The sequence below is a fragment of the Tachysurus fulvidraco genome, chromosome 4 (genome assembly GCF_022655615.1).
Source record: "Tachysurus fulvidraco isolate hzauxx_2018 chromosome 4, HZAU_PFXX_2.0, whole genome shotgun sequence".
NCBI lineage: Eukaryota > Metazoa > Chordata > Actinopteri > Siluriformes > Bagridae > Tachysurus > Tachysurus fulvidraco.
Window position 1 is genome coordinate 27,893,887 of NC_062521.1, and position 19,136 is coordinate 27,913,022.

Below are 19,136 nucleotides of genomic sequence, written 5' to 3' on the forward strand. Positions count from 1 at the left end.
TCACACTGAGCTTGATCACAGAGCATCAGCGGGTGTTTAGCATCTTAACCTGGGGGTAATGGCTTATTCAAACCTTGACAGTGCCTCAGATACACTGTGAGATACCTTTATTGGCTTCAGCAGGGGATCTCAAACTTTTTTGCAGACAGGGAATCCTTAAAAAAAAAAAAGAAAAAAGAACGTGACTGCTCAGTACAGATGTATCTTAAGATCTTATGAATTTATCTTATTAACTTCATCTAATTATTTAAGAAAGATTATGAAAGAGCCATTTGGACTCATTTCCCACAGTAAAAAACACAGGGAGCCACAAAACCCATTTGACATCTAAAATGAAGAGAACACTGCATATATGGAAAGTATAGAAAAAACTGTAGTGTGTTGCATTTATGAAATCAATGAACTGCTACCGAGTAAACGAAATTTTATTTCTGCAGGCAAACAAAAATATTTTGAGCTAACCTTAACAAAAAAGACGCTGGGTTAAAGGTTACTTTCAAATAAAATGTTCAGTATCTAATTGAGTCCTCTTCGTATTCATGACATCAAAATTTTAACTTGCCGACAAAAAAAATTAAACACAGTTTATTTTAATGTTACAAGAGCATCATAATCTTAAAATTTCATTAAAAGAAAAAACTAACTAACTAAAATAAAATAAATTTAAATTAAATATTTATTTTCCAAATCTACAGGGAGCCGCAGCAGAGGGATAAAAGAGCCACTTGCGGCTCCGGAGCCGCGGGTTGCCGACCCCTGCTCTAGAGAAACCATTAAATGTTGAGCTCTAAATGCTTCAGCTCTAAATAACATTCATTGGATCCTCAAATCTTATTGTTATGTGCATTGTTCTTTTTTTTTTTTTCCATGGAATGAGTTACTAAAACATGGAGAAAACTGCAGATTGCTAAATTTCCGCTTGCACAATGCAGACTGTAACGCTATCATGTCTGCCCACTGAGGAGTCTATTGTGTTTTGGATAATTTGGGCATTTGTGTCTCTTAAAGCACTGCAAGGATTTGTGGACACTATACACCTGAATGAATGATTGGAATGATACTTATTCACATCCAAAAATATCTAGCGAGATCTAGACAGGTTGGCTTTGTCACACCACAGAGGCTGAGATGGATGTAAATGCAGTTTAAGCAGTTTAGTAATCAAGCAAGACAGGTCCAAAAACTGAGAGTGGGTCAAAGTAAAAAAAACAGGCAAAGAGTGGTACAATGTGGTACAATGTGGTAGAGACAAGAATACAAGAACTGGTTAGCAATCAACAAACAAAAGACATGGTAAGTTCAGGTAACCTTTCTTTACAACTATTGCCCCTTTTCCACCGAGGCAGTTCGAGTGCTGGTTTGGAGCCAGAGCCTAATTTAGAACCAGTTCTTTCTGTTTCGACCGCCAAAGCACCGGCTCTGAACCAGGAAAAGTGATTCTTAAGTTGCACCAAAACGTCACTGGTCTAGACTTAAGAACCGCTTGCGTCAGGACCTGGGGGCGGGGCTACTGTTAGCGCACTTGATAATGTACCTTAAGTATACTAATGTTTAATACACTTTTACTTTACTGCGATATGATACATTATCAGCACACATGATAGTAGGTAGCTACATGCTAAGGCTAACTTTTTTCTGTGTTAACGATAAAATAACGTTATGTACTTTATCGATTACCACCTCCGTTTATACAGATTACACGGAGCCGTACGTACACGTTTTATTCGCCGCGTTTGGATGCCAATGTAGGTTCGCGAAGCCATGAGCATTAACAGTAATGAGCATTAACACTCGGCGCTGTGATGGCTCTCTAGCCGGTGGAAAGGCAAACGGTTCTTAGAAGGTCCGCCAGTGGAACCAAATGTGAAGCAGCACTAGCGCTAGCTCTGAACCAGCACCCGGTTCTTTCTGGTGGAAAAGGGGCATATGTGTCATGACAAACATGTTTGTGAGACTAAATCTCGGGAGATGATGAATGTACCAGTTAACTGATGTGCTGGGAACTGTAGTCCATATCGTCCCTGTTTGTATGCTGTGTTATGTTCTGAACTTCTGAACTTATGTACTTATGTTCCATGACTATTTGACTTCTAAGGCTCACCTAATAATTTTGTTAACAATGATACTGTCAAGAAATTTATAGCAACTCAAATTAAGCATCCTATTTACCTACAGTAGTAACTTGGATAGGCTCATGTGTACAGTATGTGGGTAGTAGTACTAGGATACTTTTGATCTCTAAAACATCTCTGAAACACAGATAAGCTAAGAAATATAATATTGTTACCTGATGCAGGAACAACCAATTTATTCTTTTGTTACCGTAACTGGATTATTGCTATAGTATCTGAATCTTAATGTTCTGCTAGAAACAGAATAGTTGATTATACCCATATTTTCCCACACAGGATTGGTTTAAACTACATATAAAATACCAATAATGGTTTTATTCCAGTGGCTGAACAAACCTATGGTCTATTGATATGCAGTAGAAATAACTTTCCCAACAAATACTACAAATACCAGCTATGAAACTTCTTTCTTGGTGTAGGTCAGGACTCAGACACAGTCTCAAACTGATTTGTTAAGTCAGGGATGGTGTTAAAGTACAGATCTTGGGGATTTACTGCCTTATAGAGCGGGATGTTTTTTACGATGCCATCCCTCCACTCACAGGTTCAATCAGCGAACTGTGGAGTTTTACTGTATGTCCCAGGGTTCCTATTGCCATTGTTACTTTCTGGCTCATCCTTTTAGTTGCACTGTCATAGATTGACCTGGTGGAGACCTGCCTGCCCTATAATCACACTTTACACCACTTTAAATTACTATTGGGCAACAGCGTAGTTAATAATATGTTCTATTAGGAGGAGTGGTGGCTCAACTGGTTAAGACTCTGGGTTGTTGATCGGAGGAGCAGGTATCACAGCCAAGCTGCCACTACTGGGCCCTTAAGAAAGGGCCTCAACCCTCCCTGCTCCAGGGACGCTGTATCATAGCTGTTGTGATAATAAAGGCTTCTATGCTCTCTGCTGAGGTGTCTATACACTCCTGCTGCTGCATCCTTAGACACTTCATTCTCTCACCTGCCTAATTCATCATGATATTCCACTTCTGACTGGAGCTTCAGCACTTGTGACCCATCTGTTGCCATGTACACCAAAATGGATACCTTCCATAACTTATCCCAAAACTCACCCTTGCTTCAGTGGAAATTCTCACCAGGATGCTGTAGACATGTACCTTGTAATAACTCTGCTGTAATAACAGAGTATCCATCCATGCATCCATCCATCCATCCATCCATCCATTCGTCACTTTTCTATACTTCTTATTCTTAAGCCTATTCCAGGGGACTACAGTAAGAGCAGGCAGGGGCAGGGCACTTTAAATAATATGCCAATCCATTGCAAGGCACAATCGAAAAAAACTATTGACAATTTACATATGCGAATCCGCCTACAGTGAATTTTTTTGGACTGGGAAGAAAACTAGAGTACGCAGAGGGAACTCTTGAAGCACGGGGAGAACAAGCAAACTCTTCACTCAAAGGGCAGAGGAAGGAACTACAACTTGAACCCCAGATGTGCTACATGTAAACATGCTAACCCCTATATAAATAAAATAGCCCTGAATAAAGACTGTCCTGTACTTGCCCCAGGATTCACAATGGACCGTATTCAGGGTTGGCAACCTAAGTCCAAAGATACACATGTTCAGAATTAGGTTATGCACATTCTTAAGCTGATTTTCTGCTCATCTAACTCAGAATTTACAAATCACTATCGTATACCGCCCCTGAACTCGGCTGATTTGTCTTGCGTAATAGTCTCTGAATCTGTTTGTTCATAGTCTAAAAAATAAGTACTTATTTGGACTACTGTATAAACAAGCACTTGTAAAAATTCAAAACTAGAAGGTTGCAGAGCTTGTTTTAAACATTCAGCATAAAATCACTGTATCCACCAGACACTATGTAAATGATTTCGTTTCACCCGATGCTTTCTTATGCAGGTAAATTTCACACCATTGTTTTATATTATATTGTATTAAACCGCACTGAACTGAATTGGGTTTTATGCCAGTCGAGGGTATCGTTAAAGGTTTTGCTCGTAAAGTTACACATAGTCTCACCTTCTATAGAAGGCAATTACTTTGCTTTATGCCATTTTCTCAATGTCATAAATATGACATGAGGTCCAGCTAACATAAAAAATATCAGTACACATAGAGAACTAGCCTGACCTTGTGTGGAGCTGAAATAGACTTGGCTGTAAAAAGAAAAAAGGAAGAGTGTATTTTTTTGATTAAGTGCTACTAAAAGGTGTTAGCATGGCTCTTTTCATATGGCTTTCAGCAGTTGCTGTGTTTAATGGCTAATAGGTTCAAAGTCTTGCCACTGAAAGGTGCTTTCAGAACTTTGACTGTTGAGGTTAGACACTTCTCTGTATTGAATCATTAAGCCTTGGTTTTGGTGTCTTTCATAGATGGAAAAAAAAAAGAAATTAGTCAGGCAATTTATTATTTGTCATTCTCCTACCTGCTTTCAGACTCCTGTAACTTTAACCTTGCTCTTATGTGCTATGATACAGAATGGAATGTATTATCACCTAATTAACTATCATGGTCTGTCCAATTTGCGCCGCATTGCTGTCCAAATGTTCATTCATTCATTCAATCATTCATTTTCTATGGCTTCTCCGAACTACCTCGGGTCACGGGGGGCCTGTGCCTATCTCAGGCGTCATCGGGCATCGAGGCAGGATACACCCTGGACGGAGTACCAACCCATCGCAGGGCACACACACTCTCATTCACTCACACCCTCACACACTACGGAGAATTTTCCAGAGATGCCAATCAACCTACCATGCATGTCTTTGGACCGGGGGAGGAAACCGGAGTACCCGGAGGAAGCCCCCGAGGCACGGGGAGAACATGCAAACTCCACACACACAAGGTTGAGGCAGGAATCAAACCCCTCACACTAGAGGTGTGAGGCAAACGTGCAAACCACTAAGCCACCGTGTCCCCCTGTCCAAATGTTGTTTTGGCAAAATGTTGGTAATAATAATGTCTGTAACACCAATGTTGGCATCCGTTAATTTCACATAGATTCAGACAAATTGCTTGGATATTTTATTTATTGCTTGTTTGAAATGTTTACAGTGGACTAGATTTAAAGGTATGGACAAAATAGTTATTATTAGCTACATACATGTAAAACAAAAAGCAATGAGACTTGATATACATGCCCAGAGGTACAGTATGTCCTCTACTAATGCCATCATCCTTCTTTCACTTCAGTCGTCTTGAAAACACCACCATATACAAATTCAGATTAAAGCTAGGACTAAGCATTAAGCTTGATTTCATTTACATAATTCTACTCAGTCCCTATTAGCTTTCAATAATGATCAGCAATATTGTCATGCTGAGGTAAAGCATCAGTAGCGAGTGGCTCTGCTGTGTAAAACTCAGTCAGACGACGTGCTTTGGATCAGTGTGTGACCTGTACGTTCTTCTCTAGCAGCTCCGCAGGACTAAACGCTGTCTCTTTATCGCAGCGCGTGCAGAACAGCAGATGGAGGGTTTATCTTCAGATTTCATCTCGACACGTCCATCTGTGCTCGAATGCAATGGAGTTGTTACAGTTTAGCAAGTCATCTCTTTCCAGCAGTGCAGAATGTCTCAGCATTAGCAACTGGGATTACACACAGATGCTTATTTCGACTTGGAACATGTTGAGCGCTTATTTTTATTGAACATGTTTAGAACACCGCGTGTTGCACTAATTCATTCAGATATCTCTCCGTGCTGTAACGGTAAAGAATGCAGAATACACTGACGGTGCGACAGAAACTGTATATATTTTATAAGGATTAATTTTAGTCCAGATTGCTAATATGATTCTTTGTATATGTCAGGGAGGAAAGGGTGGATTTATAAGTATCCGTGTTGAGAAAATACGTACATAAAAAAAGAAGATTCCGCTTCTGAAGCCTTATTAACGCCAGCTTTGTAGTGTAAGACTGATGAATTGCTAGTGCCCCTGGTAATGAGGCTAAAGCATAAACAATAAAAGCCTCAAAGGCCACTGAGCCCAAAGTAAACAAGGCAAGCAACCCATATAATTTCAGCTAGATATGCATGAAGAATATTGCGATGAGTGTAACAAGACACCCCCCCCACACACACACACACTCACACAAACACACACACACAATAAATGAGTAAGTAAGTAAGTAAATAAATAAATAAATAAATACATAGTAACAGTAGGATCTGGCTCTCAGGCTAAAAAGGCATGAACGCTAGCAGCAGTGGCATGTGTAAGGACTGACATCTTCAGTGTGGTCAGTCAGCATGTGATTCGAGGTGTGTGTCTGGCACCATGGTGCGGAATAAAAAAGCCGGGTTAACAACCGTAGCAGCAAATCTCTGTTCACAGGTCAGAGGGATTAAATGGAGTTGGAGTTGATTCTGCTTCATGGAGACAGAGGTGGAGCGATCAGACCATAGACACACAGCGCTGAGCTCTGGGAGCTGTTAGCACAATGCGCTTCATGTAAAATCCATTCGTGTTAATGTTTATGTTAATGTTAATGTGGTGTTTATATGTGGCCCACAGCAGCGATATCATTTATAATATATACACTCTAAAGATGCCGGATTATTTTTTATAACTCAATCGCTGAGTGTAGTTTGTTGGGGCAGGTATTTGAGTAAGTGTGACACAAATTGGGTTGATAATGGACAATCCAGTGTGACCTAGAGAAAAAAAAGGACATGCACCATTCATCAAAATTCATTTTATACAATTTTTCAAGTGTGCGGTGAAAAAAAAAAAAAAAGGCTGAGATAAGAAAAAGCGGATGTACCGTTTTCTCCCAACACACAATTTTCTCCACAATTTTTCATTATTTCTGCATTAAAGGTGGGGTCTCCGATGTTCGGGGAAATGCTTCAGAAAACTGCATTGGGCCAACAAACTAAACAAAAATCAAAACAAACGTGTAGCCAGTGAGCAGAAAGGGGCGGGGCTTGTCAATATGGGTGGAGAGAGTGTTCGGTGCGCATGTGTGACGTTAGCAGAAAGCGGTTTTAACATTGACATGGAGGATAAAAACAAAGAAAGAAAGAGAAGAAAGACTTACGATAAGGCAAGAAGTAGGACGTGTTAATATAGGATCAGCTTTCCAGCGCTGGAGAGAACTGAAGGAGCAGGAAGTTGGCCACATATTCACAGGTTGGAGTTTCCCGAGTCAATAACTCCTGAGCTAAACGCTGTTACTACACAAATAACACCTCTTTTCTATCGTAGTAATGTAGAGAGGCAGCTACAACCGCGTTTTGTGTAGTAACAGCGTTTAGCTCAGGAGTTATCGACTCGGGAAACTCCGACCTGTGAATATGTGGCCGACTTTACTTAAGACGCCGAGGCACTTTTTTCCTTCTCGATAGGTGAGTAACGTTGGTTTTGCTTTGTTACACAGAACTAATATATGCCTTTGTCCTTTACATGATTATGCTTGTGTGTCATTTCTGCTTGTTTGTTTATCTACAATCGTATTGTTCTTCCCTTCAGCTATGATTGTCACATTTCTTTCCATTAGTTGCCTGGGTTACGTATGTATGTGTGGGCAGAGCTATCGATACAGGGGTGGGACCCGTTTGGGTTAGGGGTGTGTTTGTTTTGGTGATTTCAAATGTCAACATTGGCTTTCAAACAACAGAGACCCCACCTTTAATGAATTCCTACACATCCATGATTAATTAGTGTCGCTGTGATCGACAAGGGACAAAGACCAGAGAACATAAATCATTTTGCAGCCCTTTTTCCAAAGCTAGACTGGACGCTTTTCTATTACACCACTAATAAATATTAGCTTTAAACAATATACACGCTGACAAAAAGACAAAAAGACTCGAGTCTTCATGTTCAGACACAGTGGGTTAAAACAGCTCATGCTGGGTTTACCGTTTGTCTGTTTTAATTGGACATAAACTACACAGGCACATCCTACATTAAAAGGGATCTTTTAGCTGAGGTAAAGAGCGAGAGTCAACTGACTCAGCTCTGTGTGAAACGATTTGTGAATTCACGCCGTCCGTTAGCTTGCCTTTCCACTTCAAATGCTTGTCTAATGAACAAAGTCTGCACTTGCCCTCGGGTCCCACGTGATGATTTCTCCGAATCGAATCAGAAGCAAATCCACACATTTTTCCACACAATTTATCCTGTCATTTTCCTTTCAAGCCGATTTCATTAGGGAAAAAATCGGCGCACGTGTCGATTAGCACACGTTCTGTCCGATATCGACGGCGTTTTTAGTCCCGCACGAAGGCAGGAACGGTGTAAAGCGTGATCGCTTTTTATCGATGTTGATTTTGAAACACTTGTGTACGTCATGCCTCGATTATTTTCATACATCTACATTCATATATCATAAATCTTTCATATATTCACCCTAGCTCAGTGCTGGTGTGCATTCTTGTGTGTTTGCACAAATATCTGTACAGTATATTAAATTTTTTAGTGTTCGCAAAGTCTCTAAAACGATCCTTTTCTCTCAGGTGCCAATTTGTCCGTTGTCTCGTCGGACGAGCGCCGACGTGCCGCGTGCCGTCGCTCAGCCTCGCGCTCACGCCGTTTAGCTCAGTGTTTGCTTTTGGAATGGCTAATTGTGTTTGTTTTCGACTTCATTTCCATGCACGACTGCACACTGTCAACACACACTCTTTGACAGCTCATCACTTCACAAACAACTAGATTTAGGTGACAAAATCTTCCATGTGCCTCAAATTCCAGATTAGATGTCATGAATTAATCAGGACAGGATTAGCATTTGCTGTTTTTTTTCTTACATGAAATTCATTATTTTTGCGCAGATTTCTTGGCCGTTAATGATAGCAGGATTTATCGGATGCGCTAATGTAATATATAGTAACTGCTTTCATACATGCACACTGTTTGCCTGGAACACTCGAGTGCTTCCTCTTCTAACCGTCTTGCAGTCGACTGCAGTAAGAAAGAGAATCGACTTTGAATGGATTCAACTTCAGGAAGTGAATCAAACATGCCATTTTTTATTTTTTTATTTTTTTATGCATGCATGCTGCAAAACTGAGCTGAAGATTTAGCTTGAAAAAAAAAAGAAAAACAAAATTAGAAAGAAAGAAATACACGTTAAAATTTGTTAGTTATTTTGTACCGACTTCCGTGTTCTCTGTGCTTGATATAGACTTGCAAAAAGTTATGATTATTTTACATTCATTTTCTGACTAAAGGTTTTTTTTTTTGAGAATGTTGCATGCACCAGGAGATAAACTTTTTTATCTTAGGGCCTTTTTACACCCGGTCGCTTTATGTGTTTTCTCTGATCCGATAGCTATCTGATTTGTTAAAACTGTTCCATTTACATCAGGCCACGTAAACGCGTCTCGGCGAATCGGATATCGATCCGATCTTTCTACTCCCGCCCAAAATGCTGATATATTTTACCTCATTTCCGGGGTCATTGAAATGGAACACGCTTTGGTATGACAAAAAAACTTGTTACTATGGTTATGCTACAAAAAGTTAAAAGGTTAAGCATTTACTGTTTGCTGTGTTTTCGCTGGCGGCAGCAGCGCGTTTTAAGACCCGACGAGACGCCTGGGTGAAAGATCACCTGCGGGTGACGTACTTCCGTTTGGGAGGAGTATAGTGCTGACGTATGTGGCTTGAACAACCACATGCATTTACACCTGTCCAGTTTCATCTGAAACGCGTCCCAGACCTCCTCCTGAAGGGGTTTGTACCATCGGATTTATATCCGTCTCAAAAACATTTCGGAGAGCATTTAGACCCGGTCTTTTTACCATCGGTTAGATATCTGATCACAGAAAACGCATTAATATTCTTCACATACTCCAACAGAGGAGGTTGGTTTCAGAGTGCAGGGGCAGCTACGATACAGCAGGGAGAGTTGAGGGCCTTGTTCAAGGGCCTAGCATTGGTTGATTGGCCGTGCTGGGCCTTGAACCCCAATCCTCTGATCAACAACCCAGAGCCTTAACCAGTTGAGCCACCACTCAACTATTGGTATTATATTGTATATTATTATAGTCTTGAGTGGAAAAAGAAAATACAAATACTAAATATGATGTAGTTCCTGTTGACCTCACAGAGAAACACTTTTCATTCCTAAAAACCACAAATATATTGCTGCTAATGTCTAATAACCAAACAGACTGGTACAAATGTTACACCAAACAGCTCATAACTAAGATCCTCTAAATGAAGGGACAAGAATTTTTCGGTCCTCTAAAGCTCAAGGTCAGTGCACTAATAAAGCATGATTAGATTTTATTTATTGAAAGGCTTGAAGTCAATCACAGCAATGTCAGAGAGGATAGATAAAACCCACCTAAACTGATTTTTTCCTCCTTTTTTATTTATGACACAAAGGACATCAGAGTGCAGGAAGGTTGACGTTAATGTTCACCTTGAAAGCAGGATACGATTTTATTTTCATAAATTCACATGTAGATGCGCTGGTTAAGCTCGTGCTCCGGCTACGCTGCTTCGAAATCCAATCAGAGGATGTTGTTAGAACTTTGAAGACAAGTCTAAAAACACAAGCTCTCTGCTCCAATGAATATTTTAACTTTAATTTTTCCTTTAAGGTATTCTTACATCTTCAAGACAAGAGAGTGTAGAGAAGAGTTTGTAGCTTCACGATATAACAAGAAGCATTCCATGGTTTATAATCATCGAGAGAGAGAGAGAGAGAGAGAGAGAGAGAGAGAGAGAGAGAGAGAGAGAGAGAGAGAGAGAGAGAAGTGCTAAGGGAGCAGCTGCCGAAAAACAACTGATAAGAGGAACAAACATCTTCTGTGGATGCGGCAAAACATTAAATTTCACCATAAACGGATAGAAAAATGTTACATTTTTTGAAATGTAATTGTTTCTGTGGTATAAGAGCAATAAACCATTTTAGGAAGTGCTGTTCTAGGAAAATGATCAGTATCAGGACAGTGAGAGGAACTCTGCTTCATCACACCTCACTGTCATGTGATTATTTCCCAGTAATAGCAGAACACTGAGTGGTTTATTCTCTACTCATCTTTTATACATCATGGTAACAATACACTTTTCTAAGGAGTCTTGGCCAGGAACTAATAATCACACAGAAGACTAGTCATACGTTTCACATGTACATTAAAAATGGATTTAAAGTGTAGAAATTACTACAAATGCACTCGATAAATAAATCTTTAGATTTGGAATGCCTTTTTTTTTAACTTATTATTTAGAGAGAATGTGATGAAAAATTTAGAAATATGTGGTGCTGTCCATGGTGCTGACACATACCCTCTTTTTCTCTCTCTCTCTCTCTCTCTCTCTCTCTCTCTCTCTCTCTCTCTCTCTCTCTCTCTCTCTCTCTCTGTGTGTGTGTGTGTGTGTGTGTGTGTGTGTGTGTGTGTGTGTGTGTGTGTGTGTGTGATTGTCTCTTTATCTGTCTGTCTGTCTATCTTTCTATCTCTGTGTTTGTCTCACTTCCTGTCTGTCTGCATGTCTGCCTGTCTGCCAGGGGGGGGGGGGGCAGGAGAGTGTAGAGTCTCTCTCTCTGTCTCTCTGTCTCTCTCTCTCTGTCTCTCTCTCTCTCTATCGATATATCTATCTCCCTCTCTCGCTCTGTCTATGTGTGTGGTTGTCTCTCTGTCTGTCTATCTTTCTTTCTCTATGTGTTTGTCTCACTTTCTGTCTGTCTGCATGGCTGCCCCCCTCTCTGTCAACTCTCTCTCTCTCTCTCTCTCTCTCTCTCTCTCTCTCTCTCTCCCCACACACAAACACACACACACACACACACACACACACACACACACACACACACACACACACACACACACACACACACACACACACACACACACACCTCCCTTGTGTTTGAATGTACCCTGTCACGTGAGGCAGTGTACATTTCTAATCTACACGGCATATTTTCATGTCTTAATTTACCCAGAATCCCACTCGTGTTCTGCTTTACAGCGATGGTCCTGTGCTGTCATGTGCTGGTGCGTATCTCAAGAAGACAGAGCATGCAATATTGCTTCAAGGCTGAGCTGAAATGGTGGAGAGCTGAGGTGGTCCAGGTCTGTGCAACAGTTATTTTAGAGGATTAATTAAAAATAACAATAATAATAAATCTGTATACACTCTCAAGATCTGTCTGTCCAGATACTGTGCATGTAAGGAACAAAACATCTGGATTTTTTCTATTTATGCATGAACAGCACATTATTTATTTTGTAGTTACAGTTAATTTATAGTTACATTTATTGAAGAAACATCAGTAACAGCAGTTAGTTCAAGAGTCAAGAATTTATTGTCATTTTAACCATATATACCTGACGCAGTACACAGTGAAATGAGACAACGTTTCTCCAGGACCATGATGCTACATAACACAAAGACAGAGCTATAAGGACTTAGTAAGTTAGTCCTAGATACATAAAGTGCATCTGTGTGAGCTGGTGCAAACAGTGCAGGGCAAAAGACAGTGCAAAAAAAAAAAAATACAACACAAAACACAAAAAAAGCACTGACCAGTGTAAATAATGTATTTTCAACAATATTGCGTGTGCAGAAATACTGGAATGAGCACAGTGTTATAGCAGCAGTTCCTGTCGTCACTTATGTTATAGCAGCTACAAAGTCGTTGTTTCATAGAGTAATAAGGAAAATCGTGAGAGAAAGGGCAAGCAGCAAAGCACAAACTCCCTCCATCCTGAAGATTTTCCCGTGATCTTAGTGAAGATACATTTATAATAATGATGTCATGGGTTTTAAGCTAATAAGGTTAAGATTAAACTATGTTTATAACACACTGATCATGATCCTGACCAGAGAGATTGTTTTAAAAATAGAGTATAACTGATTATATCCGAATAAAATGTAGCCAGGATGTACTTTATATAATCAGAATTAACGATGATAAATTAAACTTCACGTGTGTTTTGTCATTTTGGATATTTTTGTTCATGGGGTGGGATCACTGCTCCCCCTGTTGGTGGCCAAGAGAATAATGCAACTGAAAATATTCCTACAGTTTATGACTTCTGAAAGAACAACTATGAATTATGTTAAATATATAGTATCAACACACACACACACACACACACACACACACACACACACACACACACACACACACACACACACACACACACACATATATATATGTATTTCCCTCTCACGTGCACATTCATAAAACACATCAGCTGAACAAACCTGAATCATAAAAATAATGTGTATAAGACACATAAGCAGGTAGAAGAGATCGGTCTGAAATCTGGAATCATGCAAAATTAATAAATAAATAAAAATAAACAAACAAAAAAACTAGAAAGTGAGTAAAGAGAGTTTATGTGATTGTGCGCGCGGGGCTTCGTGAGCGCGCGCGCACGCCAGTGCATGGGTGTACGCGCGCGTACTAGGAATCACTTCATTTTAGACGTACTAGGAGTTATTTATAGCGTAATAAATATATTTAAATACACGTAAGGAAATGAGCACGTGATCTAAGCACCTCACGCGCGGTATAACGGAGATTTTCTCTCTCTGTCTCTCTCACACACTTTCTCCCTCTCTCTCTCCTTTCTCAAACACTCTCTCTCTCTCTCTCTCTCTCTCTCTCTCTCTCTCTCTCTCTCTCTCTCTCTCTCTCTCTCTCTCACACACACACACACACACTCTCTCACACACACACACACGCACTTTCTCTCTCCACACAACAACCTGCACTCTACGGACAGAGAGAAGAGGAATCGCCCGCCTGCTGGGGAATGTTTTCCTACGCATGCACGTGGAGAATAACGGATTTATCAGGCGGGAGCTCGTGCGCAGGGGAAAAGGCGGAGAGAACAAGGGGAGAAAAAAATAATAACGGAGACCTGCAACGAAAACGCTGTTCACACACACACACACACACACACACACACACACACACACACACACACACACACACACACACACACACACACACATGCACACTCCGCGCGCGCGCGCAAAAATCCTTCAAGAGATGAGCGCGAGGCTTTTTTGAAATCCTTGCGCGAGCGCGTCCCAGCCGGCACGAGCAGTTGGGCGTTTAAACTGTAACGGAAAATAACGTCCGTTTCATTTCTTTAATTTTATCGTGTTTTATTTCGGTCGTCGCTGCTGCTCTAAAACACACAGAAGGACTACGGAGAAACGCCGTGTTTGTGTTCGCGTGTCACCATGAAAATACGCCACTACAGTAAGTCACAATTCACATCAGTTCTCATTATCAGCTACATTTTAGCCTCCTTTTATGTAGCATAAAAGCTAACCATCAGTAAAGAGAGGAAAGAACAACATATCTGTAACAAATATAAATATTTCTGGTCCTTTAAAGTGTCATTAAAGAATATCTCAGCTATATATAATAACATTATTATTTAAAAAAAACAACAACAACATTATTATTTTTTTTATCATTAAACATATGATAAATGTTTGTAAACATGGCTTTGTGCGCGCGCGCGCGCGTGGGGACTCGGTATCTAACATACTGTATATATATATAATATATATAATATATAATATATATAATGTGCGCTTTGGTTATACAGTTTAGTCTCCTTTCCAGTCAGCTGTGTGTTTGTTCTGTCTTCCAGGTGAAAGTTTGCAGAACAAGCAGCTTGCTGTGACCCCACAGAGCTTCTTATTTGTCTCCTGAACTGAAATAAGAAATAAGAAGGAAGTTTCATGATGAAGAGGAGACAGAAGCGCGTGCTGCAGATGGCGTTTTTATTCACTCTGGCTCTTATTTTCCTGCCCAACGTGGGTCTGTGGTCACTGTACAGAGAGAAGCACCTGATGAAGGCGCACGAAGGAGACGAGCAGGTAAGTCAGTGGCAACTTCAAGTCCGTTTAGAGTCCATTGGAGAAATGGACCACCATAAAGCACAGCATCAACTTGGTGTATTGATGCTCTGACGTCACACGGTGACATTGTTAACGTCTTCTGTGGTTACAATGGAACAAACCTCCATATCAGTGATCGTGATCATGAAGAACAAAGAACGCGTCTTACTGTATCTCACGTACCGTCGTGCAGCGGGTTCGTTTCAACAGTTAACAGATTGCAAATCTGGCAAGAAATATTGGAGATGTTGTTGCAAAGCCTCAGAATACAGTGACGGTATACAAGGAGGTTCACCAGAGGTTCACCAGACACTTGTTTAAGCCAGTTATCAATCTACGAAATGATGAACATGATGAGTGTGAAGCTCTGGCAGCTGATCTCTCTGAGCAATGTGTACAGCTCTCTTTCGATAAAGCCAGGTATTTGAATTGCATTATGGGTAATGTACGGAAACTGAATTTCATTGGGATGTAAATCCTGGATGCTATTAAAGGTATTAACGCCTACTTACAGCACGCTTTCCGTTGAGCAAAGTTTTAGCGCAACTAAACGATTTCTTGCGCGTTTCCCATCGGTTCCTGGCAAAGATGTCTTTTTTTTGTACTCCCATATTCTGCACTTTTAATTAGCACCCTGATGTAACACTCAGCCAAACAGAGAACACGAATAACTTGCTGGTAAAATTTAAAGTTTTGAATCAATTGGTAGATAATTGCATACTTGAGTTAATACCTGATTCGTGTGCTTCCTCTGCTGAATTGCTGCTCATGGGACATCATACTGTAGCGCACTCAGAGGACAGCACTATCTGTGCTCTTCTACATACATGAGCTCACAGATTCCCACAATTGCCTAGTGCCTCTGAGATCGACGGACGAGAGAGAGAGAGTAAGCACCTCCGTCTCTGAAAGCACGTATCATTTTTTGCTCTCACAGATATTTATGGCATTGCTGGGATTTTAACATGTGATCTCTGGCTTGGAACCCAGTGTGTGGAGTTTAATATGGAGTTCTATGGCATTACTAAGACTGACTTTTGTAGGATAAATGTGTGTATTTGGTTTTGACTCCGTTTTGTTACCAAAGTCATACGTGTGCTATACGCGTGCAGTTTTCTTGGTTCTAGCAACGACTGAAAGGTTATACTCGACAACAACACAAAATATCACATGGTCATGGATTCATTCGTGCAGAGTTTCAGCATTCTCTCTGCTCACAGTGATGATGGGTGATATATACAGTAGACGTCTGTTTTGAGTTTCTGTGTCTGTTTATTTTGTCTCGCAGTTTAATTTTTTACATTTTGTTTTTGCGGGCCACACAACGACAGCCACTTCAATCCATCCGATTCGGTGAGCAGAAGCTGGATGTTGACAGGGACAGAAATATCACAGGTTCTTTTACAGGGATTTGTCCTTTCTGCGTCTGCTCGTGTTCTGCACCTTAGCTAAGATGAATCAGACGGATCTGACATGCTCGCCTAGGCAGAAATCTAATGCAATTAGAGGAGGTTTGACAGGTAGGTCTTCCTGCTATTAGCCCTTTACCCTGCTTTTATTCCCTGCCTAGAACATTCAGAAGGCCTCATAGCGCAGAGCCACTTCATTAATGACATTCTCCGAATGTGAAAAGTCTTGTGTACTGTAATGAAGTCCGAGACCATATTTTTAATATATGAGAAGAGCATCCGAATGAACGTATACATGAAAGGTGGACGATAGAAAGAAAGGGGCGTCTGAGATCAGATCCGTTCCCTAGATTGTATCACACGTTTCCTGCCTCAACAAGAACTGGGGTTTGCAACGAGGAAGAAAAATCCCTTCCTTTTATTGTGCCTATGTAAAGAAAATTGACAGCTTAGCTCCAATACGCCCTGGAGAACACCAGTGACTAACTCCTCCTGTGTTTACCCTCCTTTGTTGGCCAGGAGCAATTACTTGTGATTGGATCAGTCGAATCCTCTTTCATTGATACTGGGTGAAGCTCAGCTGCATACCAGTTCTGAGAAAATGCCAGATGACGAGAGATTCGAGTGCTGCCACTAAAGCTCCTGTTTCCTAAGAAGCCAATGTGATTCTTTGTAATTTTTGCTCTCTGATTTCCTTTGTTTTTATTCTGTGAGCATTACACAGAATCGTCTGCGGCCCGTATCACCGAGCACTAAACAGTGCGTGTGTGGTTTCACACAACGCCACCACTATGAGATGGACAGCATCGATAACCATGCGCCAACACAGATAACCTTTTCTCAGTGTTTTAACGAGGACTGAAATCAGCAGCAGAAAAGGTGACAGAGTTTTACACAGAGCTGGACCACAGTACACACTCATCCCATCTGAGAAAGTCAACAGCCAGCCCTGCCCTTTACTGCCAGATAGCATGATGACAACGAGAGCGTAACAGAAAAGAAGGAGGAGGAGAAGGAACAGTGCTGCACAGCCTCATGCATTTTCAGCCGGCTCTCCTCAGATCCTGTGTTAATCCACCCTCGGTTACGTCAGGCCAGATAAATGAGGAACGCTTTTGTCACTTTCCATTTGCATGCATAGTGACAAGAGGAATAGAGATGGAGTAATTGCAATTCCCCTTGGTGTCAAAGCAGAGAGACGCGTTATGGTAATGGACAAGTCGAACTGACACTGGGGGTGATTTTGGGATGATTTGAATAGAACACACACACACACACACACACACACACACACACACACACACACACACACACACACACACACGCATAGAGACCAAATCCCACAACGAGGCTCTGAGTAATGTTTTGTATAGCAGTAGTTTGGATGAAATTATAGACTGAAAAAAAATGAAGTCTTGTCGTCCCCGTCATGAGAAATTCCCAACCAATAGTTTTAACTGGCTGTGACACCGCGGTAGACTTGAGTAATGGACTGCTGGCTGCGATCATTTTAACAATAGTCATATTATCCGCTCACACCCGATTTTGTTAGCACACTTACAGTCTACATTATTCAGACATATTGTTTTAGAGACATGGGGTAACCAGGATCGATGAGTGACGAAGAAAGAAAATGTCAAAATAACGCTTAGATATACATGGAAACCACACACCACGTCCTCATTTACATATATCCCTATACCACATTTCATTCTCTCTCCGTGTGGCCAAAAGTATGTGCACCCCCGACCATCACACCCACACTCGGTTCTCCTCCAAACTGCTGCCACAAAGGTGGAAGCACACAGTTATATAGAATATAACTTTGTATGCGGTAGAATCATACTTTCCCTTCAACTAAAATGTCCAACGTTCCAGCATGACAATGCCCTTATGCACAAAGCAAGCTCCGTGACAACATGGCGTGGAGGTTAAGGTTGGGGTCGAAGGTTGGAGTCTTCTGCACAGTGCCTTGACTCAACCATACCATACTAAAGCACTATTCGGACAGGACTAGTTCTACATGGGGACGTGGGGGTAAAGTAATTATTACCAGAGCTTCTCTGTGATTTTAGTCCCGTCCGAATGCGCCATCTCGGTAATCATTACGGAAAATGTCAATAAACATTACGGCGACTTTTACCTTCTGTAAAAAGGTCCGGAAAAATTACCTCAGGTAATACTAATCCCGTCCGAATAGACCCGCTGTAAATATGTACGGTAAAATTCCGTCATTTCCTGTTTAAAAGTAGTTTTTGGTGCCTTTTGCAATCATGGAGGCACCAAGTTGTCTGTTTCTGCACGTGATAACAGGAAGCAACGTCATACGCACATGACGACAAGGAGGTTAATGTGGTGCGTAAAGCGAGTTACCAATCCCACTTCTGCTAGTTTTACTGAGATGTCTTGTCCCATGCGAATTGGCCAATTAATACTACAGACGTCCTGGGGTAAAATTGCATTACTCCACGTCCCCACGTAGAACTAATCCAGTCCAAACAGGGCTTATGAGGCGAAGTGTAACTCACACGACATCACAGACATGCTTGATTTCATTAAGGTTTTTTTTTTTTTAGCTGATTGAACAGAAATCTCCACAGCCACGCTCCAATGTCTAGTGTACAGCCATCTCTAAGGAGTAGAAAATCTTACAACAGCAAAGAGGAATAAGATGCTCAACAAGCACATGAGTGTGACGGTCAGGTGCGTCCACATCCTTTTAATCATTTAATATGCTGATTTTATTTTTAACATTTTTCCATCCTGAACATCCAGCTGGTCGAGATACC

General features: G+C 41.0%; 1 protein-coding gene across 2 annotated transcripts in view; it reads left to right on the top strand.

The window, feature by feature from the left end:
* Positions 1 to 13,752: 13,752 nt before the first annotated feature.
* galntl6 (polypeptide N-acetylgalactosaminyltransferase like 6) overlaps positions 13,753 to 19,136 on the top strand; it is a 249,528-nt gene continuing 244,144 nt past the window's right edge. For both annotated transcript variants that reach the window (XR_007140295.1, XM_047811906.1), the window contains exons 1-2: positions 13,753 to 14,288; positions 14,689 to 14,917. Coding sequence is in view for 1 of the 2 variants with exons in the window: in XM_047811906.1 (XP_047667862.1) it covers positions 14,780 to 14,917 (138 nt within the window). In the remaining variant the exon portion in view is untranslated. The remainder of the gene's footprint in view (positions 14,289 to 14,688; positions 14,918 to 19,136) is intronic.